This window comes from Perca flavescens, chromosome 5, assembly GCF_004354835.1.
Source record: "Perca flavescens isolate YP-PL-M2 chromosome 5, PFLA_1.0, whole genome shotgun sequence".
Taxonomy (NCBI): Eukaryota; Metazoa; Chordata; class Actinopteri; order Perciformes; family Percidae; genus Perca; species Perca flavescens.
In genome coordinates this window covers 35,449,390-35,475,737 of record NC_041335.1, presented here as the reverse complement: position 1 = coordinate 35,475,737, position 26,348 = coordinate 35,449,390, and the positions used below count along the sequence as shown (strand labels likewise).

At 40.6% G+C, this 26,348-nt stretch overlaps 1 protein-coding gene across 1 annotated transcript in view; it reads right to left on the bottom strand.

Moving 5' to 3' along the window:
• bmp1a (bone morphogenetic protein 1a) overlaps positions 1-25,590 on the bottom strand; it is a 67,237-nt gene extending 41,647 nt beyond the window's left edge. The window contains exons 1-3 of the mRNA XM_028578293.1: positions 25,344-25,590; positions 6,219-6,332; positions 1,036-1,161 (exon numbers count right to left, since the gene is read on the bottom strand). Coding sequence (XP_028434094.1) covers positions 1,036-1,161; positions 6,219-6,332; positions 25,344-25,488 — 385 coding nt within the window. The 5' untranslated portion in view covers positions 25,489-25,590. The remainder of the gene's footprint in view (positions 1-1,035; positions 1,162-6,218; positions 6,333-25,343) is intronic.
• Positions 25,591-26,348: the final 758 nt, after the last annotated feature.

Below are 26,348 nucleotides of genomic sequence, written 5' to 3'. Positions count from 1 at the left end.
CCATCACAGAAAAGAAGGAAATTAAACAAAGAACAACTAAAAGCTAAAAGTGAAAGACAACGGGCGAAACTCGAGTTATAGTGCGTTCGTTCTATTTTCACCCTGGTTGAATGCGATCCATTTACAAGTCATTTTCATTAGCTCTAGCCAGGTTAGCCATTGTTAGCAATACCAGTTGATAACAACGCATTACGCCATTTTTTTTGTGCTTACAAACAGCGTAGCAACATGTCCACAGATAGAAGTTGGATAGGACTGTGTGTTTACGACATTTAGGGGGACACAAATAAGACAGAAGTTACTACAGCTTTCACTACTGTTGATGCACGGGGCAGCCATGTTGGATTTTGAACTCAGGCTACTGTGAGGTTGTCCGAGTTCCAAGCTCGGAAATCCGAGGTCAGGGGGTGTTTCTGACTTTGACCTCGGAAAATCTGAGTTCCGAGTACCAATGGAACGCACTATTACACTCGGTTGGGCTTTCAACAGATGGAGACAATTACGGGATTGTAAATGATTAAAAAAGGCCCTTTAATTGGCCCTCAGGTATACTTGTATTACTAATATTCCTTTTAGTCCGTGTTTGTGTTGGCTTACTATTTTCTTTTCCCTTGTCCCCCTGTAAAGTTACCTGTGTAAAGCGTCCTTTGGTTTCATGAAATGCGCTATATGAATCTAAGTTATCATTATGTCGGTTGCTACAACAAACTCTTAATGCTGTGGCTCGTGACACAGTGACAGTGATACCCGGTTTAGCTCACGATAGATCCAAAGTAGGCTAAGTTACTGTATGCAACACTTGAAATGCAACAATGCATCTGTAACGTATTCTCTTATTGTAAATGAATGATTATCTGTCTGAGCAAAACATTAATCGCGACTATATGACCTCTGTAACACTAACTCCTAGACCTTTACGACAATAAGTGTGGTAAAAACACTACCGCTTTTGTCCAAAGGGGCCGGTGAATTCAACACAAACTGAAAGTTACATACAGCCACTTTAAAGAGGATGAGTAAATCGTTGTCACTTACCACTAAAGTTTCCACTGATGACATAGGGAATAACCCCTTCAGGCCAAACGCGCTCAGGTCTGGAGGTGGCCGCCCGTTTCCTGCGGCGTGAACCATGCCTGTTTTGGCTACTCTGGTTGGTTGACCCTGAAGAGTTCAAATAAAAGACACAACAGCAACAACATAAATGACGAGCATGAAGAGTAAATATGTTTTACCCATGGATAGTTCCTCAGGGGAAAAAAAAAACTACAGGACATTATTCAGGGTTTGATGCCATTCAGACATTCTAATTATTATTTCTCATTTAGGAAATTACATTTACTCCCTTGAGACATTTGTTCAAGCAACATTTGCACAAATGGATTTTATTGAAGCCGATTTCTTTCTTCTTCCAAATTAATTTCACCGTTTTGATGTCACTCAAATGCACATAAATGCAGAGTAACCATGGAGACTAAGCTCCCACTAAACATGCTGATTATAATAAGAAACATCCATATGTGAAGCACATACAGCACAATCTCCCTACTGTACTTCATTATGCTGCTGTACAGGCGTAATATGAATGAAAATAAAGCAAATATAAATATATATATATATATATATATATATATATATAAAATATATATATAAAATCTCCATATATAAACCATTTTACAGAAAATTTTTGAACAGTTATTACCTGACAATGGACACCTCGTCGGGCATTAACCCTTACTTATATACTATATAACTATTACAAATTATATGTGACCAAAAACGTAATGAGCAATACTTGAATTAAGAAGTTTCTTATCATCAAAGGTGCCGTAGGTAGGATTGTGAAGATCCAGGAATTAGCCCAAAAAATTTAACATCAAGAACTTCTCAGTCCCTCCCCTTTTTCTGCTAAAGCACAAAACAGTCTCCTAAGCCCCTCCCCCCACAAGGGAGAATGAATGAGCGTGTGAGCAGTAATTGACACGCAGTTAGACACCCCCCCCTGGCCCTGATTGGTGCATCTGAATGGGGAGTGGTGGATTTTTGCAAATCGCACTAAAGGCTGTAGGTGGTTAGCCTGGCTCCGCCCTCCTACGTACTTCTGCTAGCGATGCTCATGCTAAATATAAGCCGATAGTTGTCGGTTTTTTAAATGATCCGTTTCATGTAGTTCTGCTCAAACATAGGGTCAGTTTCAGAAAATATGACAGAAAATTAGTTTTAGTTCGTCAGTTAGTCTTACCTACTGCACCTTTAACCCAACATTTACTTTAGCCTGCCATGTTACTACGTTAAAATTAAGTGAACTTGGAAAGTTGTGTAGCAAAAACTTTGCCGACTTTCCAAGTTGTTCAAACTTGAGGGGGTCATTCAGGTAAATGTTACCAGTCGGGAACTCGTTTTTCCAATTATACATGAATGAAGCCTCAATTCCGGAGATAGCGAAATGGGAAGAAACATCCGGCTCGTGTCAGACTTTATGCCAGCAATGTATACATCCGTTGAGCCAGACTACTGACCTTTGATACAGTTCACACTGTGCAGGAATTTAGTGGGTGTATTGGAAAGAAAGAAGATTTTAAGCCATACAATTAACATTTATATAATGTGCTGTTGTACCTTTATATTGTTCCTTCTATTTTTTCTTCATTTGACTAAAACATTTATGGATAGATAGCATTCATGTGCTTAAGAGGGCTGGGACACTGCAGGTTTTCTTTCCACAAAACAGCACTGAGTTTCTCACATTTGGGATAAATCTGTCATTGTTTCACTTTAATAAAAACCCGCAGAACTCCCCATGGTGCATTGATGCCTGTCCCTGGTGCAGGAGTTAATAAATGATTAATTTAACGTTTATTAAAACAACTAATTAACATGCTGACCTCTATGCAATGAGGAATTTTATGTGACCGCTGCAGAAAACAGCAGAGTAGGGATTTCTGGCACAACTTCCCCTACTTCAAAAAAAGAGAAATAGCCTGAGTATGCCAAAACTCCAGCAACACTTTTAGTTTACTACAAAGAACAATTTTATTGTGAGACAGAACCTGGATGACACTGATCAAGGCCGAAACATGTCCGTCTCACAATAAAGTTGTTCTTTCTAGTATAAATATCGCTGTAGAAACAAAGACAAGTACATCTGGTTTGAGTACATCCTGCACAGGGATAGTTTTTCCACAACAATTCTTGAAGCCGTGGGACTATGAGCCCTCATCTTTTTGAACTATATTTGATTAACATGCAAGCTAGAGTTTGCACAGTTTTTTTTGTTGTTGGCTGGGACAATGTGTTCCGTCGAGTTTTAGTCTGAAAGAGTAAATCTTAGCAGCCTGGCGGGATCAATTAGCACGTACACTTGTGCATGTGTTGAGGAAGAGTCTGATAACAGCCAAATGTGCTCGGTTAACTGATAAGAAAGAGTGCTGGGGAGGCAAAACTCGCGGAAGATGTGTTAATTACAATAATATGATAAGTCAAGGAAGGGAGGTTTTTAGGGCAGAGGGTTGTATTACTTGTAGTTCTGATATCGTGTTTTTTCTTCAACCAAATGTCCCTGCTCTTTGATTTGTGCACGGCAGACAACAAGGGCTGAGAAATAATACGGATTAGATTTGGGATCAGGCGAAGAGTAGTCTCGCATTGCCAGACCTTCCTTCAGCGCAGTGCTGCGGAAGAGGGTCTGGCTAGTCCATACAGCATTCTCGGATGGGAAGAAAACGTGCTCTTTTGTCATTTGTACCATCAGCTGTTGGGTTTCTCAATAAACTATAGGTCATCTGCCATCCCTGCCATTTTACAGCATATACTTGTCATCTTTTAAGTGTAGTGTACATGTGTTTTTTATCTATTTACTATTTTAGGTTTTATGTGCTTTTTTGTGTTAATGTTTATGTGTTGGCTACATGTAGAGAACCAAATTGCCGCTTGGGGACATTAAAGACATTTCAACTTCAACTTCAACTCTGGTTTATTGGCATTTCTTCAAACCAATCACAATCGTCTTGGGCTGGACGGAGCCGCTGCAAAATAGCCTCGGGAAGGAACTTGTTTTGGTGGAACACGTGTACATCCAAAGGTTGTTTTAGTCGTGCAACAGAAAGCTCAGATTGGACAGATAGTCTAGCTAACTGTCTGGATTTACCCTGCAGAGATCTGAGGAGCAGTTAACCATAGTCCTCAGAAAGCCACCGGAGTTTAAAATTACAACACAAGGAAAGCGGAAGGAAACGGACATCCGGCCAAATAAAGGACATCCGGCGGAGTTTCCGGAGGCAACGGAGCAATCCCGGAAGTACCTTGTCAATATAGACTAGGCGTAGAGATATCACCACACCTGTAGAGTAGAAGGTTAACCATACAGCCAAAGCTACAAAGGTTAATCGATTAGTGGTCAACTATTACATTTACTACCTACTACCAACTATTTTGATAATCGATTTATTATTTTGAGTCATTTTTTATGAAAAGTCAAAACTCAAAAGTCTCTGTTTCCAGCTTATTAAATGTGAATATTTTATGGTTTCTTCTCTCCTCTGTGACAGTAAACTGAATATCTTTGAGTTGTGGACAAAACAAGACATTTGAGGACGTCATCTTGGGCTTTGGGAAACAATGATTGACATTATTTCACCATCATTTTATAGACAAAACAACTAATGGATTAATTGAATATGAAAATATTGTTAGTTGCAGCGCTACATACTGATGCGTGTTCAGGTTCATAGTCCAGTGAGGTGAAGTTAGATTATCCTTTCCAATACACAACAATTGGATGCACAGTGACTAACCTGCTAAAGTTGACAAATATGGATATTCAATCTGTATCTGTTGTAGTCCTGATCCATGAATCTCCTCTTTACTCACTGCCTCAGGTGTCCCTATTGAGTCCATAAATCTATTCTGAGAGTTTTTTAATCCTGCGAAATGTTTCTTTTCCTCAGCATGCTCATTACCTCGAGTAAAAAACAGCGAAATGTCGCTGTTCAAACAAACAGCAACATGCACAGTCTTGTTGGTACGAGCTCACCTACAGTTTATAGGATTGTGAAGCCCTGCTGATTCACGGCTGTTGCCTAAATACTACTTTTTATTTTAAGAGCAACTATTAACCTGAAAAAGCCTTGCAATTATTGTCAAACATGATGATACAGGTGTAGCAAGGCGTAGTGATAACAGGACAATTGTAGGCATAAACATTTAAACAGAGCTCATCAAAAAACACAAAACTGCTACCCGACAGGTGCTGCTGCCGACTCTCAGCTGGAGAGGATCGGAGTGGTTTGACAGTTGTTGTGTCAGAGAGTGAAATGTCCTTTTTTTAGAATTATTCCTCAGGAGAAACACAATGTGTGAACCATGTTCATAGCAGATGTTTTGTTGCAATTTTATTTTATTAAAATTAGGGCTGCAACTAGCGATTATTTTCAAAGTTGATTATTTTTTCGATTAATCAATTAGTTGCTTGGTCTATAAAATGACAGAAAATGGTGAAAAATGGTGATCAGTGTTTCCCAAAAGCCCAAGATGACGTCCTCAAATGTCTTGTTTTGTCCACAACTCAAAGATATTCAGTTTACTGTCCCAGAGGAGTGAACAAACTAGAACATATTCACATTAAAGCTGGAGTTAGAGAATTTTTTCCATAAAAAAAATGACTCAAACCAATTAGTCAATTATCAAAATAGTTGGTGATTCATTTAATGATTGACAACTAATCGATGCATTGATTATTCTTTGCAGCTCTACTCATACCTGTCCGTTGTCTGCCGTTCTCAGATACCAAATAAACAAAACATGTAATGGAAGACGATGCGCCGCCAATTCGACATGTCAATGTCAGTTTACTAGTCATTAGGGGAAGTATTTAGCCTGTGAAAGCAGTCATAGCATAAAGTCTTCTGTGGCTTTGGAGGGAGCATTCTCAACTCAACTTGTCAAATTTATTGTCGATTTATCTCTTTACACATTGCTCTAAGACACATTTAGGCCCCATTATACAGAAAGCTGAGTTTGTCCTGAACATTTTGATATGAAACACATGGGTATCAGGTTAAATGCAAGTACCCTTAAAAGGTACATTTTAATAATTTAATAGTTGACAACTACTTGATTAATCATTGCAACTCTAATCTCGAGTGCCTATCCAAAACACTTTGCATCAGTGCTCGAACAAGGGATTGTCCACTCAAGTTGTGATCTTTAAAAGCAGTGGTTACCTGTGTCTGTGTGATTAATGATTTGGACGGTTCTCTGAGCCAAATCTATGATTCTGTCCACTTTGAACGATCGCAGGTCCTCCTCGTCCAGAGCAATGTCTCCCAGAAAGGCAACTGAAACAGACAAACAGAGACGGCACATGTCAGACAATTTTAAGAAAACTGCCCGATGCGGAGCATCCGCTCTGAGCTGCCGCGTTGCCTCAAGCTTTTCCTGCCGCTCAGACAGCGAAGGCTGCATGGAGGCCCAGACAGCTTGTTGTGGAAGGCCTAGAGTGTAAAACACATACATATAAAAACATATACTACATTCCTTTCTTGCTTCGGTTCTGTTTACCCTTTTATGCAGGGAAATAGCAATAGAGTTGTGAAACAGCAGTGTGTCTGTTTGGATAGGAAGGCCTCCTTGTCTTGACTCCAAATTATAGGATAGAAATGTAAGCAGCAGCATATTGCACATGGCTCAAGACGGTTCATGCGATAAAGACAGAGTATGAACTCAGAAACCTGACCGATGACATGATTAACTGCTTTACAGTTCTCGCTGCCTCAAAAAAAGCCCAGAGCATACTATTCAACTCAATTCAGTTTATTTAAGAAGGGGACAGCGCAAATTAATAAAACGCAGGATTGTATATGGGTTAAAAATGTCAGATTTACCCTGGCCTCAATGTTAAAAAGACAACACAAACAAAGCAGAACTTGGCACTAATCCAGCATAGCACAGACCTAAAAAGGTTAGCAACAAAACAAATCACAAAGCAGAACCGGTTACTCAAAGATGCATCTCACTTTGGACACTCTCAGTATGAACTTCTGCCCTTGTGCAGATGTTTCAGGGCAATTAAAACACGAGCAAACAGACTCAGAAAGTTTTCTGTCTATCCAGAAGCCATAACTGCTCTTAAAGCGCTACTTGAGTATTAAGAATAAATCGTGAATGTCTTGTATGTGTAGTTTGTGTTTTTGTGTCTTTACTTTCTTTCTTTTTTTACAATCTTCTGTCTCTTTTTATATATACTTATAGTGATTTTAAGAGGGTCTTTCTTCTGATGTTTGCACTGATAGGACTGCATCCAATTTTGTTGCAGATGTACAATAACAATAAAGACTAAAATCTATTAATTACGCCAAGTTAAGTCCAGATGTTACAAAAATTCTCACTGTATGCTTTGGCGTCCTCGGATAGTTAATGAGAGCTAACAGATATGCTACAGTGAGACACTGACACTGCCTCAATGGAGTAATATGGGGCACCTTGAACAAGTAATAGCTTTTTAATGAGGCCAAGGAGTAGGAAAAATAACCAAACAGTCCTACTTTATGAGGAATGTGTTTTATGGCAGTGATTAACCAGGGGTGCTTGTACCTCAGGGGGTACTTCTGCTAGTGCCAGCGGGTACGTGGAAAGATTGTGGAACAGCAATTATGATTTGATTAAAAGAATGTATCAAAAAATAAAACCTGAACACAGGAATATTAAAGAGGTAGCTAAAAGTAAGGAATACATGAATGACAGGAATACAAAGCTAAAAGTATTGCATAAGCAACTGAAATGGTTAGCTAAAAGTACTGACAAAACATTTTAAATAGTTAGCTGAAACTTCTGACTAAACAGGTTCAAATGGTTAGCTAAACCTACTGACTAAACATTTCAAATGGTTAGCTAAAACTACTGACTAAACAGTTCAAATAGTTAGCTAAAACTACTGACTAAACAGTTCAAATGGTTAGCTAAAACTACTGACTAAACATTTCAAATGGTTAGCTAAAACTACTGACTAAACATTTCAAATGGTTAGCTAAAACTACTGACTAAACAGTTCAAATGGTTAGCTAAAACTACTTACTAAACAGTTCAAATAATTAGCGAAAAGATATGGATAAATGGTTGAAATAATTAGCTAAAAGTATTGCATAAGCGGCTGAAATAGTTAGCTATAAACTACTGACTAAACAGTTCTAATAATTAGCTAAAAGTAGTGGATAAAAGGTTGAAACATTTAGCTTCACGCCCAAGTACTAGTAGTACAATTGCTGACCAAACCAACCTTAGTATTCACTGTTTGTTTATATAATGAAGTAGACTGGGGGCCAGGGCCTTCAGCTATCAGGCTCCAGTATTATGGAACCAGCTCCCAGTCGGGGTTCGAGAGGCAGACACCGTCACCACATTTAAGAGTAAACTGAAAACCCTCCTCTTTGATAAAGCTTATAGTTAGGGACGAGGAGTTGAAGCGTCCACCTAACCCGGCCCACTGCTTCTCCTCGTAGTCATCAGTTTTTTATACTGTATAATTAATAATCTAGCGAAAGTAGAGGGAGGCAGGCCAGTACAGCCCGATCCGGTTGGGGGGAGTTCTAGCCCGACCAGGCACCTCTCTTTAACCTGCCTCTCTTAAGTTATGCTATTACAATTCTAGACTGCCGGGGAGGCTGTTCCTCCCTAAGACACACTGAGCTGCTCTCTCATCTCTACTTGTTACTTTTGTATGCATCCTGTCCCAGAAAGGATTGTTACTAATCTAGCTCTGGGGAGTTTACTCCCCGGAGTCCTTATGTTTCTTCTTCGCAGAGCTATGCTCTGCGATTCTCTGCATTTCCCGGCCGCATCCTGCTGCGTCCTGCTGCATCCGCAGCCTCCACCCGTGCTCTGCAGCGCCATGTTACATCCCGCAACGCCCTGCTGTGATGTTCATACGCACAGAGTAGTCAGGATCCGGTATAGGAGACTGCACTACTCAGTATGACACGATGTGCCCTGCTATGACATGAACTTCCACGATAACCTTCGAAGTCACTGTGACTTCTAATGTGACTGTTATCACCACTGTTCATCACGCCCCCAACCGGCCCGTCAGACACCGCCTACCAAGAGTCTGGGTCTGCTGAGGTTTCTTCCTAAAAGGGAGTTTTTTCTTGCCACTGTCGCAATAGCCACTGCTAATGCTTGCTCTTGAGGGAATTACTGTAATTGTTGGGGTTTTGGAATTTATAGAGTGTGGTCTAGACCTACTCTATCTGTAAAGTGTCTCGAGATAACTTTTGTTATGATTTGATACTATAAATAAAATTGAATTGAATTGAATAGTGTCATACATTTGCACGCAAGTTCATCTAACAGGGTGGTGGGGTTAGACCAAGAAGGTTTGGGACCCACTGCTTTATGTGATTCCTTACTAAATGCCCCATTTCTGTGGAGGATAAGTTAACAGTCCTCTCAACAGAGACGGGGCGCTCACTATTACCGGCTTTTAACACCAGCACGTCTTTAGAATTTATGGCCTGGTTTGTATGCAATAGTTGGGGGGTGGAGGGAGACGCAAAGGGGGGAGAGTAGGGCAAAGGGGTGGCACTGCAATATGTTTCAAAACAGGAGATGACAACGAGAAGGAAAGGGAAGGGAAGAGAGAAAGAAGGCATATCCTCTCTGCCCACACCGCAGCTCTGAATAGGGAAGGCAGATGTGGAGCAGAAAGAAAATGACAGCCTTCGGCATGTGTGTTTGGAGGTTAGTGTGGTGGAGGGGAGAACTAGCCAGAGCGGTAAGAAGCCGGGAGAATCGCTAAACTGTGAAGTTAATGGGAGTGATTCACCGTAGTTGTTTTTCAGTAGTTTAAATCTGCAAATCTTCAATGTTGTTGTTTTTATCTGCCGAAATGGATGCCAATAAGATTCTGAATGGAAAGTTTACTTTTAAAAAGTTGCCAAATGGTTCCATTGACAAGACCAAAGTGATCTGTGTGTTTTGTGGTTGTGAACTGAGCTATCATCGCAGCACATCCAGTCTGAAATACCACTTGATGGCCAAGCACACAGCTGATGCGAATTCTCCACCCCCTCGTCAAAGCCAGGAGACAATGGATGATTTCAGACAGAATCAATGTTGTTTTCAATTAAAGAAAAATTTGCACAAAGCAAGCCAATCCACTTTTCCATGTTGATAAGAGCATTAAAATGAGAAAAACAATAATGGGACAAAAAGAAATCTAGGGACATTTAGAATAGATAAAAATATGAGATTAAATTGCGAGTTAACTATGACATTAATGCGATTAAATAGTTTAATCGTTTGACAGCACTACATATTATACAACTTAAAGGTCCCATATCGTGCTCATTTTCAGGTTCATACTTATATTTTGGGTTCTACTAGAACATATTTACGTGCTTTAATGTTAAAGCATTAAAACGCTCTGTTTTAGTGCTTGTCTCTTTAAGCCCCCCTCCTGAAAAAGCCCAGTCTGCTCTGAGTGGCCAGCGTTTCCAGGTCTTCCGCATCTACGCTCTCTCTCTGCACTTGTCATTGCAGCCGGGGAACGACCGTAACGTCACTTTAACAACACTTTCTACCTATATTTTGACATCACAACTGTATAGAAGTCCTAACGGTTCGTTTAAAGGCAACGTTTCTGATTACGGGCTGTGTGCATTTCTCTGTGGAAAAGACATGGAAATCTCACTTTTTTACAATATTGGACCTTCAAATATTTTTGTCACAGAGTGCTTAACCAATTATGTGTGAGGTCTTAATAGCTTTCTCGTTTGTTACTATCTAAGAAGCAGAGTCAAAAGAGATATTTTAGTTTGAAACATAACATACGGACATAAAGTGTGATCTGACACGCATAACCTTGTGGTATTTGCCAACAAGACACACAAGTTTAACGGCATGGTCAGTAAAATGTCTGAATTAGAATTCAAAAACAATACCATGTCTTTTAATATTGGTGTCAATTTATTACAACTTTCATAAAGCAATAAATGGGGCAACTAAATCTTCAATGTGTCACTCCGATTAAAGCTACGCTTACTGTGAATTGAAAGAAAATTCATCAGGTGTAGATGAACTTGATTTTATTTAGTTTGGTGGCAGTTTATGGCTTTCTTTTTCCACACTTTGCAAGGAATAAAAACCATCCACAGGAAGGATCTTTAATCTCCTGCACTCGTATTTAAGTTTGACAGAGGTCTGAGACAAGAGAGAAAGGGATGAAAAGCACAATAGAAACAAAGACAAAGCTCTTGGCTCGCATCCCTATTCACCAGAAGAGTATTATTGAAACAGTGTGGAGCTGGCTTTGATAGATATAAGGCAGTCTTCTACGCTGCAGGATGTGGAGGATGCACGGCAGAATGACTGTGTTTGGGATTAGAGGTTAATGACAGCCATAAGAAAAAGGTGTAGATCGCAGCCGGCAAGACGGGGCATGCATAGACGACAGGTTTAAATTCCAGAGGTCAGAAGGATTTCTCTAATTTGTGCTCACAACAAAACACTAATTCACTCCCAACAAAATCCCTGAGACACAAAACAGACGAGTTACAATCAGCGCTCGTACTGACAGCCAATGCCAAAAGCAGCAGTGACAAGGGGGGAAGCTACCAGATGTTGCGCAGTATAGGATGAATAGGCTGACTAAAGAAGGACATTTTCTCTCTTTTATCTTCACTTTTTTATTTGATTCCCAGAACTGGCTGGGCAATGAAAAGAACAGGCAGCACTTAATTCCAAGTTGCTGTCATATAAAGGCCATAAACGAAAAGAGTATTCAAAACAATCCTATCTAACCCTTTTTTTCATTCCTTACCGACTGAGGAAAATTAAGCAATTGGAGGATGTTGCTTTTCACAGATGAATCCATTAGTTGTCAACTATTAAATTAACCTCCAACTATATTAAGCGATTAATTGTTAAAAGTCATGTGATTCCAGCGTCTAAAATGTGTATATTTTTCAGTTTCTTTCAGGGCAGGAGCGTAGGGATTGCCCCTGGTGCTCCAGCCCCGAATGTTTTCTCAAAATCCCCAAATCTTTTAGGCTGACTTTACAGTCTTTTAGAGGCTTTAGTAGTTTAGTTATTTAAAAGCTAGAGTGAAGCTAGATATTTGTATCATATGAAACTAACGCCCCAAAGTTAGGTCATATTTTGGCAAGGAAAAAACTGGCATGGCCATTTTTCAAAAGGGGTCCCCTTGACCTCTCACCTCCAGATTTCTGAATCAAAAATGGGTTTTCTGGGTACCCACGAGTCTCCCCTTTACAGACATGTTCACTACATGATAATCCCATGTAGTTTGTTTTCTTTAAATGATGTACAGATTTTTAGTCATTCTATTATCAAATTGCTTGAAAAATAGCGCAAATAGCTGTTGTAAATGGGGAAAGAAATCTCCTCGAGGGAGCATGTCCCCCGTAGGTTTGGGCTGAGCCCCGAATGTTTATAACATCTGGCTGCGCCCCTGGTTTCTGCCCTCCTCTGTGACACTAAACTGAATATCTTTGAGTTGTGGACAAAACAAGACATCTGAGGACGTCATCTCGGTGTTTTGGACAACACAGATCCACATTTTTCACCATTTTCTGACATTTTATAAACCACACAACTAATCGATTAAAGTGAGAAAATGATTGACAGATGAATAACGAAAATAACCGTTAGTTACAGCCCTACATACAGTGTCAACCTACATCATATTAGCAGTGTTCTGTGCATGCTGTGACCAAATAACCAGGTGCGGGCTTCCTCCCACCCCCCGTTGAGGTTCACAGAGGGCTGCGCTCCCTGCCCAATCACGCACCACCGCGCCGGAGACAGGCCGGTTAATCCACAGTGTCATTGTTCTCAGACAAGAGTGGAGATTGAAGTGAGCAAATGCACGATCCGCCGGCATTAGGACTCATTTCCCCCGGGCACAGCAGTCGTCCTGGAGACGCTGTTGCAGGTTTATGGAAAGACTCTCAGGGATTGTGAATTAATCCCCTTGTCTCCTGGCTTTAATTATCCACAGGCTTTTTTTTTTAGGCAATCTTTTGTACACAACTCTAGGCTGGGATTGAGGGCAGGCTATGGAGAAAGGTGATAAACTCATCCAGATACAGAGCGCTGTAATGACATGAAGTACAAACACAGACGCACGTGTGTTGTACTGTAGATTAAAAACCCAGCGAACGTGGCAGATGGCAAGTGATCACCGTAGAGTACCGCGCAGCATCTCTTCCCAAACATGATTCATTACCTAAATGACAACAGCTGCAGCTGTAATACGAATATCTATGCAGGATAGTTAGGTAATAACACTGGGGTTCTAAGCTGTCGTTCTGGTTTAGATGTCTTTTTTTTGTTTTTTGTCAGAGAAAACAACAAAACGTATGTATATATATATGTATATATATATATATATATATATATATATATATATATATATATATATATATATATATATATATATATATATATACACACACACACACATACACATACATACAGTACAGGCCAAAAGTTTGGACACACCTTCTCATTCAATGTGTTTCTTTATTTTCATGACTATTTACATTGTAGATTCTCACTGAATGCATCAAAACTATGAATGAACACATATGGAATTATGTACTTAAGAAAAAAGTGTGAAATAACTGAAAACATGTCTTATATTTTAGATTCTTCAATCATTCTCTGATTCCAGCTTGTTAAGTGTGAATATGTTGTAGTGTCTTCTCTCCTCTGTGACAGTAAACTGAATATCTTTGAGTTGTGGACAAAACAAGCTATTTGAGGACGTCACCTTGGGCATTGGGAAACACTGATCCAACATTTTTCACATATATATCACATATACATATACATATATATATATACATATACACACACAATAAGTAAATATACAAGGGCTGCAACAAACTATATTTGTATGGTTAATTTGTCAAGTATTTCTCGATTAATCAATTACTTGGTTGGTCTTTAAAAATGTCAGACAATGGTGAAAAATGTCGGATCAGTGTTTCCCAATGCCCAAGATGACGTCCTCAAATAGCTTGTTTTGTCCACAACTCAAAGATATTCAGTTTACTGTCACAGAGGAGAGAAGACACTAGAACATATTCACACTTAACAAGTTGGAATCAGATCATTTTTTACCTTTTTTTCCACAGAAAATGACTCAAACCGATTAATCAATGGTGAAAATAGTTGGCGATTCATTTAACAGTTGACAACTCATCGATTAATCTTTGCATCTCTAAAACACGCGTGTGTATATTCCACAAACTAATGAGACTAAACTAAATACATGACCTTTTGTGAAACCTTTGATGAAATATATTGGATTGGAACATATTTCATGTGTGATAAAGTCCAAATCCATTGCATTATTTTTTTAGTTAATCTGAACCATCTAACCATCTAATCCTCCTCATCTCAAAACCACCCCCATCAATCCGCACATCCAGCCAGATTACACATGAGATCGCAATCAAATTAATCCCATTGATTCGTGTAATACTCTAGCCTCGACCTCTGCGGTGTCAAATGCTCCGCCACTATTCCCATAAATCTCCTTCCGTGAACACCCGACCCCAACATCTGCCACTGAAACCTGCACAAACATTAATACTAAGCCTACACAGACACTAACGCCAGCCTATATTTAGAACTCCACTGTGAGGCCACGGTTTACTCCTCACTGTGCTTATTAGAGGTGGGGAAATAAATCCGTTCACGTATTTATCGGGATTTCTTTAGCAAGGATTTTTTTAATCAATTCTTTTCCCTAGAAACGCAATTTTTTATATATTTTTTTTACCGATGATCCACCTAAATATTTTCTATTTATATTGTACCGCGGAGGGCGACTACATCATGTCCGTTTCCAGCAAAACAGAGCGAGAGCAGAAAATCCATGTTATGTTCTTCTTTACAAATGAAATAAATGTCAGACTGACATGGCATTCTTCTTAGAAAACCATCCGTTTTAAGAAATGTCTCATGATATATTGTCTAGGGGCGTTGAAAAGAATCATTGTATCGATGCATCGCGATGCGGACCTGGACGATTCTGCATCCATGCAGCGACAGACCATAATTGATTATTGCGTACAGATGTTGCTTGTTGATTTTCCGGTGGCTGATTTTTTTTCTTCTTTTTTTCTGCCTTTTGTCTGCTGTGTTCAGACTCGGTTACATTGAGGAAGTGTCTTTTTTAAGAGCAGATACAATAAAAAGGGGAGTTGATATATATCTGACTGCTTGAATGTGTTGATGAAAACCATGTGTAGCAATATATAATAATATTGAGGAGGTGATACATTGGGATATCGAATCAATTGGAATCCTTCACAGGATAATCATAATCAAATCGTGAGACCAGTGAAGATTCACACCCCTAATATTGTCTCTGGAAGTGTATTATACAAGCTCCTATGACTTGCTACTTTTTGGATGCTTTTATATAGGGCTCAGTGGTCCCCTAATATTACATCTGAAGTCTCTCGAAATTCAGCCTTGGTGCAGAATTACAGCCACTAGAGCCAGTCCTACAATGAGCTTTCCTCAGGATGTACCATTTCTGTGTCTGTAGCTTTAAATGCTATTGAGGAGGAGGGGGGGTCAAGGTGGAGGGTGGGGCTGTGGCCTTGACCAGCTTGCCATGGGCAAAGCAGAGAAAGGGGAGGTAACCACTCTCCTTATGACAACATATAGGGAAGATTCCAGATCGGCCCATCTGAGCTTTCATTTTCTCAAAGGCAGAGCAGGATACCCAGGGCTCGGTTTACACCTATCACCACTGGGGGACCATAGGAAGGCTGGGGGAACTCATATTAATGTTAAACCTCATAAAGTGAAATTTTCATGCCATGGGACCTCTAAAGAAGGAAAAGAAAATCACAATACTTAATACTATATCGAATCGCAATAAATGAAAATAGCAGTACAAATCGCATCAGCTCCCATGTATCGCAAAAGAATCGATTTAGGATTTAGGACAAAAGCATATGTTCCAGCCTTAGTGCTTATAGAGATGTTTAGACAGCCTTTCCCTTCACATGACATACTGATGAGGGATGAGAGAGCTCGGCCAATATGTAAGCACCACTGGAATGCATCACAATAGCCTGGCACCGCCTTTCACAGCCTGTGTTTGGTAACAAACGCTGCATTTGAATTCCAATAGAGGCCAATGGTGTATTGCACTAAGGTGATTACCATTAGAGGTGTGTAAAATTGGAGGTATCACCTTCATTCTGTACCAGCCCTTTCTACCAAATGCAACCCAGTGTAGCCATTGTCCCTTAAAACTAGAGCTGCAAAGATTTATCAACTATTCGATTAGTTGTCAACTATTAAACTAATCGGCAACTATTTTGATCATCGATTAATCGCTTATGATCATTTTGTATGAAATAAAAGTAAGAATTCTCTAATTCCAGCTTGTTAAATGTGAATGTTTTGTAGTATCTTCTCTCTTCTTTGACAGTAAACTTAATATATTTGAGTTGTGGACAAAACAAGACATTTGAGGACGTCATCTTTGGGAGACACGGATCGACATATTTCATTTCATTTTCTGACATTTAATAGACCAAAACAACTAGTCGATTAATCAAGAAGATAATCGACAGATGAATTGACAATTAAAATAATTTATTAGTTGCAGCCCTACTCCAAACAGGGTCATGGTGTGTTTAAAACTACAACGAATAAAAAGTAGTAAAAGTAGCAAAGCCTGTGTAAGTGTGAGTGTTGAGACAAAGCAGGGAAAACAAGTAAGAAAAAAAATTATCCCAACTAAGGAATGATGAATTGTTTTATGCGGGCCTATTGTCGTGTAAATGGGCTACCTGTCTCCTCTGTAAAAACAACGCCAGCTGTTTCTTCAGCACATGCTTACCTTCACATTTCCTAACACTGCAATTTAAGCCCAAGGCAGGAGAGGAAAAAAAGAAAAGTCAATTTATCTGCACTCTGCTCATTTCACAAAAGTAGAGCCACAACTAACAATTCATTTCACTGTCGATTCATCTGTTGATCATTTTCTCGATTGATGTATTAGTAGTTTGGTCTCTAAAGCGTCAGAAAATGGTAAACAAATGTGGATCAGTGTTTCCCAAGAATCCCAATATGACGTCCTCAAATGTCTGTTTACTGTCACAGAGGAGAGAAGAAAACCAGGGGCGGAGCCAGATGTTGTAAACATTCGGGGCTCAGCCCAAACCTAGGGGGGGACATCAGCTCCCTTGAGGAGATTTTTTTTTTCCTCCCATTTATTGCACAATTTTTCAAGCAATTTGATAATAGAATTCTTAAAAATCTGTTCATCATTTGTGAAAAGCTACATGGGATTATCATGTAGTGAACCTGTCTGGAAAGGGAAGACTCGTGGGTACCCATAGAACCCATTTTGACTGTTTTGTCCACATCTCAAAGATATTCACTTTACCGGATAGCTCAGTTGGTAGAGCGGGCGCTAATATATAGAGGTTTATGCCTCGACGCAGCCGGCCCAGGTTCAACTCTGACCTGCGGCCCTTTACTGCATGTCATCCCCCCCTTTCATGTCTTCAACTGCCCTGTCACAATAAAAGCCTAAAATGCCCAAAAAATAATCTACAAAAATATTCACTTTACTGTCACAGAGGAGTAAAGAAACAAGAAAATATTAACATTTAAGAAACTGGAACCAGAGAAATTTGACTCAAACAGATTAATCGATTCTCAAAATAGCTGGCGATTAATTTAATAGTTGACAACTAATCGATTCATCTTTGCAGCTCTACAAAAAAGTCAGCTACGGTATGATAAGAAGAGAGATTCTGCCAAAGTCTCAAGCTACAGCCTGACATTCGAATCGTTATTTTCCCAAAGAAGCCTTTAGTCTCGTCCGAGCCACGGCTGAGATCCAGCCTGTCGCCACACTGCCGCTTCACTCTTATTGGCAAAACGAGAGCGGCGTCAGCTGCAAAGGGCACACAGCAAGAGGCCGCCTCCCCTTTAACATTTCACACTCCATCAAGCCCATTAGCAGATTGGATTTCCCCGCTCATCCCTGCCACTGCTTACTGATATACCCTACTGCCAATCGAAGCCCCTCTAATGACTCGTCAGCATGCCAGCCATTTGTCTTTTCTAATGTCAGCAACACACAGCATTTGAGCTCCTTTTGGATGAATAATTCATGGGCACACAGCAGGGCTTATCACATTTGGCAAAACTTATTTTCACCATCCAATTCAATTCAATTTTATTCGTAGTGTCAAATCACAACAGAAGTTATCCCAGGACACTTTACAGATAGAGTAGGTCTAGACCACACTCTGTAATTTACAAAGATCCAACAATCCCCAACCAGCATTTGGTGCAACCCAGACTTTGTATTTGTGCTTTAGACACACACACTCACGCAGCCTGGTGTGAGCAAAACAGCAGGTTTTTATTCTATGCACAGATGTCCAAAGCAAAGTTTAAATGTGGATTAACTAAACCTAGAAGATTCTTCAACCCCGCAACACTTTCCATAAATAATAGCTATCTGTATTCACCACAAGTGGAGGGAACAGGAAAAACAATTCTTCCAGATTACGGGGACATAACGCCGCTGAACTATTCAGAAAAAAACAAACTGAATAATGAAGAAGTGACTGTTAAGCTGCTCATTATCGTAGGCTAATTGGGCATCATTTGAGCCATTTAAATGAGCTCTCCCAAAAGCATTTGTTGTTAGGATCCGGACACTCGGGCATTAATGTAATGCAAGATTAGTTATGACTGAGCTCTGACGACAAACATATTGTTCCAACTAACACACCGAGATGGTGCCAATAGATCGGCTCCCTAATCACCTGAAACCCTGCAGAGCGAAGTGGCGGGGGTCCTGTCATGTAAGAAAAACACCCAGCGTGGGCTCGGCTTCACGGCCTGCGCTCCACGATAAAGGAAAAGCATCTGCTTAAGTGTTGCTTAAAGGCCCAATCATGAAGTTCAACAGACAGGCCCATCTCTTCTCCAGAGCCGGACCGAGGGAGGGAGGGAGGGAGGGAGGGAGAGAGCTGGGTAACGAGTGACATCTTAGTTTTGAGCTGCCTTTTTAGGCTACATTTACACTACTACATTTCCATGTTATGCCTTGTAGATGTACAGAGGCAGAAATAATCTGCGTCCATATTGACCTTCCGGTTGTCCTCGAGTTAAATTTGACCCATTTTTAAAAGTTTCTATAAAAGAATTTTTGGGTTTCTTTCAACCAAAAAGATAATGTGGATGGTTCCATACAGCTCTTCACAAGTAATCAGTTCAGTACTTTCATTACATTTGAGTGATTTATTAAATTTGATAGCATTTGAAAAAAAAATAAATAAAAAAAAAAAAAAAAGGTTAAAAGAATGTTGAAAACAATTCACAAAAATGTCAAAAAAAAAAAAAAAGCTTCAAAAACGTCAGATAAAAAACGTCAAAAAAGCGTAGAAATAAAGAACTTAAACGTTGGAAAAAGAAACAAAAACGTCGGAAAAAGAATGAATTATAAATTTCGACCCAGGAAAACAAAAAGTTGCATGGTCAACGGGAAGACAACACAAGGGTTGACACATCTGACAACACATATCACATGACCATTCTCATACACTGGGCATGTGCGTGCAAACAGGAAGTAGATTGTCTGACGTTACTCTGCGGTTGAAAATCACGGATGTACTGTATGTAAGTTGAAAATACAGAAAATATCTGATATCAATTAATAATTAAATCCAAATCAATGTTTTAATATATGCCTTCAAACTAACTTTTTGGGGGTCAATTCTTAAAGTAAACATTAACCTGATGCATTATAAAAACATATTTGAGGGTTGCTTCTCGCTTGTACAATTAACAGTAAGTATGTAACAAGTATCATATGAAACCAGACGATCCTAAGGAATCCCTGTCATGACTCAAACCGATTAATCTATTAAACTACCAAAGTAGTTGCTGATTAATTGAATAGCTGACAAACGAACTTATGATAAAGTAAAAGTCCTGAAACTTTGTGGTCAAAAAGAATCCAGCCGTCGTATTTTAAATGGCCAAATCTCAGTCGAGGCCCGGCATCGAGCGGCGAGAGGAAAAACACAAGCCTCTGTGTTGACGGCGACAAATTCTTCAGAGGCAGCAAGCAGACTGTGGATAACCTTCCGAGCCCCCTCGTAAATGGCCTCACTCACCTCACCTGCGCTGGACTGGCACAGTGCGGCCGGCCTGCCCTCCACCTTTCCAGCCGTGCTTTCCCTTGGCACGAAATGAATGACCTACTGTCTGTGTGAAGGAGAGAGCTGGCGGCCCAGATAGACCAGGGAACCACTTGCATAAGAGAGGACAAGAGAAGATGGGGGGTGTGGTTGCCCTGTCTGTAGTCACAGTAACGCGCTTCTGGTATTGCTCAGTTGCAGCCGGAAATTCCGATGGATGTCCTTCTTTTCTCTTTCTCTGTGTTGGAATTTTAAACTCCGGTGGATTTGTGAGGACTACGGTTAACTGCTCCTCAGATCTCTGCAGGGTAAATCCAGACAGCTAGCTAGACTATCTGTCCAATCTGAGTTTTCTGTCGCACGACTGAAACTACTTTTGAACGTACACGTTCCACCAAAACAAGTTCCTTCCCGAGGCTATTTTGCAGCGGCACCGTGGCTCCGTCCGGCGCTTAGCACCGCACAAAACGATTGCAATTGGTTTAAAGAAATGCCAATAAACCAGAGCACGTTTTTCTCCCATCCCAGAATGCTGTTTGGACTCGCCAGACCCTCCGCAGCAGCGCTGCGAAGGAAGGTCTGGCGAGTCTGGTCGGATTATACGGAATGTCAAGACTGCATTCACTTTCAAGAGGACAACAGGAAAACATTTTGACATGTGTATCCCCCAGTCAGTCAGTAAAAACCCTGACACTGAAGACCAGTGTTACCCAAGGACAGCCATACAGAGGACAGGAAGGAAATGCACTGAGCATTACTGCTTTAGAAACTTCACACGGCTGGAAGCTTTTTTTCCCGGATGGAAGCACAGGACATGAAAGTGCTGACCTAGAGGCCACAGAAAGCTATCAAATAGACTCCGTGCAGGGATGTGCTTGAAATATGAGGGAAAAAAGAGAGGAAATCAATAATCCAAGAATTATGATCTATAGGGCTGGGTTTAAACATTTTTTTTTTTAAATAGATCCCCAATTAAATGATCCGATATTGATTCATTAAATCCCGAGTTGATCTTTTAAGAGGCTCTGCTTTAAGGCTAGAGTGAAGATGTTGGTATCTTATAAAAAGTAGTCCCACATTTCCAGACCTTTATCACCACGGCGCTGTGGAATAAAGTCTGGCTGCACCACAGATGCATTCTGGGATAGGAGGAAAACAACGCTCTGGGTTGTTTGCATTTCTATAAACCAATCACAATCGTCTTGGGCGGCGCTAAGCTCCAGACGGTGGCTCTGCAAAATAGCCTCTGGAAGGAACTTGTTTTGGTGGAACATTTGCACCCCGCAAAAGAAAACTCCACATACAATATTAACTGTGGTTAATTGTTGACACAATACAGTAACGTGAGCTATTTAAATTAGCTGATACATGGTTAAACCTCATTGGCTCTTACCAATGTATCTCTGTGTGTACTTCGTCCACAGCAATCCCACCAATTGCTCCCAAAATGGCCAAGTTAAGAGAATAAATGTCGTAAACATATTCTTTGTAAATAGTTACAATCATTCCCTGAAAGAACCAAGCAGACCTGCCTTGTTGCACCATCTAAATTTTCTTTAAAACTTGCCATTTTCAGCGTGTAGCTTGCAAGCTCGGAGTTCGTCGTCGTGTCCCGTAGCGAAGGGATTTTGAGAACGGCGACACAGAGAGAGAGCGGAAGTAGGGGGACACCACACGCCAGATGTCAGGCAATTATCCTGGAAATGTACTTCCCATAAACCAGACTACATGCAACTAAATGACCTAAGGAATCCATGTCATGCTAAATAACGCTCCAAAGTTAGGCAAGAAAGGGAAAAACTGGAATGGCCATTTTCACGGATGTATGACTTCGGGTTTACCATCTCTGAATCACCCTCTGCAATTTGTTCTGGTCACTCAAAACTCACAGACTGTAGATTCTGTAAAGTTGCAATCTATTGTGCTGACTGCTGTGGTGTGTTCATGTTAAAGGGATACGCCACCGTTTGTTGAAATTGGGCTTATCACAGTCTCCCCTAGCTGTAGATAGGTGGGCCAACGCATTTTTTGTTAGCTTAGCATAGTGAATGGAATCCTATGTTGCCGGTTAGCATGTTGTGAGTAAAAGTGAGCCAACAAAAGACAAAAAAACAACCTAATTACTTGACCTGAGAAAAAAAAAAATGCTTTGGCCCACCTATCTACAGCAAGGGGAGATCGTGATAAGCCCTATTTCAACAAACGGTGGCGTATTCCTTTAAATAAAAAGTAGATTTATGTAACTGCTTTGGGTGTTAATTCTAAAAGTCCCATTATTATTTTTTAATTATGCAGCAGGTCAGAGGGTTTCTTGTACAATTCACAGCATTAGTTCTTTGAGAATCTCTTTCATATGGAAGCAAAATTGGTATCGTAACTGAAATATCCCTAATCATATGGATATCGAAATCAGAAATAAAATCTGGGCCTTTCATCGGAATCGAATTGAATTCAGGAAATCAATGGCGATACCCAGCTCTAAAAGATCTACTAGTATGGAGTTAAGTGGGGTGAAAAATTGTGTCTGGCGGATTAAAAGGAGTAAACGGTAGGGCTGAGACATCTTGGACATGGCTGCTTGGTAGGAAGAAGGAAAGCAGGTGGGCGTTTGTACCGGTTGTGACCGTCTCCCATCCACCTGTGTGCAGACGGACCCAGAGGAAACCATAAACAAAACTGCACTCCAATCCAAATGCCACTTAAACCCGGATTACTAATAATGATAACATCCCTCACAGAGACCAACAACAAGACGAATACCAAGCCTGACTAGGGGATTATAAAGTGGGAATGTCCCCCGATGACACGATTTCTTGGAATAAACGGGGGAGAGAAAGAAAAAAAAAAAATCACTTGAAATATAAACACTGTATCATCGACCCACGGTTAGTTGACCCTTCGGTGTAAAAGGAGTCATCCGAACGCCACGTCAATCCATACAAGTGACGCAAAGACAATGTGCTGCGAGCACTCCAGTGACACAAATTAAACAGTGAAGCAAAAACAGGAAGCAACGTCCTCAGCGACTCGGCCATTAGACCGTGGTTCATCTGCAGCCTGGCCTTCGTCATGGATTACTTCAGTAAACATAGTAATACCACGCTGTGAAAATACTCTACCACAAGTAAAAAGCCCTGCAGTGAAAAGGTTATTCGTGTAAAACGATGTATCATCAGGAAAATGTAAATGAAGTATTCAAAGTAAAAGTTCTCAGTGCAGAAAAATCCTCCCATTTTAGAAACACGAAAATATCCAAAATGTTCTGTCGATCAACTAAGTTTTTGATCGGCTAATCGTTTCAGCTGGACTTGTGGGCCTTTATGCTGTCTGGTAGCTTAATTTTTAATACAACAACAGATTTTATAAACTACTATGTGTTTTGTGTAGGGCTGTGCTCGATTGAAGAAATTCTTAGTCGACTAACACTCATTCAATTGTATCGATTAATCGATTAGTTGATTTAATCGACAGAGCTGTAAATCTGAGTTTCTCCGCAAAGAGTCACGCAAAAGCACCACTTTAATTCTTGTGTTTACCAGAGATGTGCGTGTATGTTTCTTGGAAATAAGTAATTCAGCATGAAAAAAGCATAAAACATGACTAATCGACTAAATAAATCTAAGTTGACTAAGACCAAAATGACCGATTAGTTGACTAATCGGCTAAGAGGGAGCAGCCCTAGTTTTGTGTGCAAAAATCTTAATTTGTAAAGGGACTCAAGCTGTCAGATGAATGTAGCGGAGTAAAAAAGTACCATATTTCTCTCTGAAATGTAGCGGAGTAGAAGTAGACAGTGGCACGACAAGAAAAGACTCAGGCAATGTACAAGTACGTCAACATTTGGACTTAAGTACAGTACTTGAGTAAATGTACTTAGTGACATTCCACCACTGGTCATGTTTATGTGAAGCCCCATCTTTACATCTCCCCCCCTCCACACTCTACTCTTCTTCTCAGGGGAAAGATGTGGACAACAGATAGCTGGGGGTGTAGCTGAGAGTTTGGAGGGTTTAAATGTGCTTTATAAATCCACTGCCACATCACAAATTGTCAAATGCCTAAAATCGGAATGCACTTCCAGAACTTTAGAGGTCATTTTGAGCGACGCCAACTCTCTGTATCTGTAACCTGAATACTTTCACCAGATGGAAAACACAATCTGTTCAAACTCCCCCAAAGGGATTTGGCAAGACAGTGAGTTCACAGTACACACACACACACACACACACACACACACACACACACACACACACACACACACACACACACACACACACACACACAGATTACAATGTCAAGTCAGATATGCATTTGCCAAATAATGATAGAAAATATGCAGGTTTCACCACAGCAGAAAAGAAACCGACCCATTTAATACTTTGAGCCATGAGACAACAGCCAACAGAATTATGTGCATAATTTCTAAGCTCCACTGTACTCTGATCTCTCCCCTCCTCCACTTTGTTTTAGTGGCCATGTGAACAGCCGGTGGAAGAAGAAGAAGAAGAAGAAGAAAAAAGAAAAGAAAAAAAAACACTATTTGTGCAGTGACAAAAAGCCACCAGAAAGGGAGCAGCACAAGTCTTAACCATACTGTCTATGGTCTCAACAATCAAAGTGCAGAAATCCTCCGTTTGGCTTTTACACAGCAGACCGCCTGCACCCAACTACACGATCACGTTTAAAAATGCATTCGCCGTAAACACCAAGCTGTAACTTTTCAACAAGCACTCAAGCCGAAACTTTTTAAGTCTCAAGAAATGTATACAGCCACTCATCCTTTTTTTTTACTTTCATTCTCACAATTCTTGCAGCCGCTCTCTCCGAGCTCGATTATTATCCGAGCCGCGACTCCGTGAGTGTGCTTTTAAATGTTTCAAAGTGCACAAACTATGTCACTCAGCGCAAAAACAAATGCACACAGTGTTCCCTCAAGCCTTTTAAAAACTACATCCACTAACTGTCATCTCTCTCTCCCTCTCAAAAAAATAAAAATAAAGCGTTTCTCCGGCCGATCTCTGCAAGCTCCACAAAACACATTCGTGGCATGTTTCCTACCTCCACATAAAAGGTGAATCGCACAGCACAGGGCTAGAAGAAAAAAAAAAAAAAAGGGGGAAAACATCTCACCAGCTTTACAGGGATCCTTATAGTCGATCGCCTCTGATGTGGCAGTGGGCTCCACATAGTAGCCCGGATCGATCGCTTCCAAATCGATCGCCTGTATCACGCCAAGACAGGATAGGAGACACAAACATCTCGCCGTGAGATCCATTATTGTGGTGAGGGGAAAACGAGCGAAAGACGAGGGATAAAGGTAAAAGGAAGAGAGAGGGACATAGAGGGAAAGAGAAAGAGAGAGAGACAGAAGAGTGAGTGAGAGAAAGAGAGAGAAAATGGGAGGTTTTTTTTGGTGGGGGGGTGTCGGGGGGACGAGATCCCTCCGGAGGGCGGGTTTTAAATCCAGCCTCTCTCCGGTGTCTCCTCGGCTCTGGGGGCAGTGGCTTCTCTCCTCCAGCCGGAGCTCCGGGCGACTGCTGCCGGACAAACTTTGATGATCTGGCGGCTCCGCAGGTAGAGCCGGCCCGAGCCAATCTGTTGCCCTAGGCAACATTTCAGAAGGTTTTTTTTTTTTTTTTCAACGTTTTTGTAGCTTTTTCTTAAGTTTTATGTCGGGTTATTTGTTTTCAACAGTATTGTTTTCAACCTTTTTGTCGTATTTTCGACATTTTTGTCGCTTTTTTTATTTTTTACTTTTCCCTGAACTTTTAGGCGTTTTTCCAACATTTTTATCCGACCGCTTTTATGTCTTTTTTTCTCCACCTTTTGACGCATTTTTCGTTGTTTTTGACGTTTTTTTTCATGTTTTTGCGCTTTCCCAACCTTTTTACTGACACGTCTGGCGTTTTTTTTTTCGTTTTTTCTGACGTTTTTTACTAGGCTATTATCTTCAACTTCTCTTTACTCATTTGGACTGCAGGCGCCCCTAGCATCTGCCCATATACTGCCTATGCCCGGGCCAGCCGTGTCCACAGGGGCGGTGAAAATGTCCTATTACTCGGGGATGCCCCTGTACTTTTTTTCATGCTCCCCAGTCGGCCCATTAGGGGTCCCTGAAGAGCATATGAGGCACCA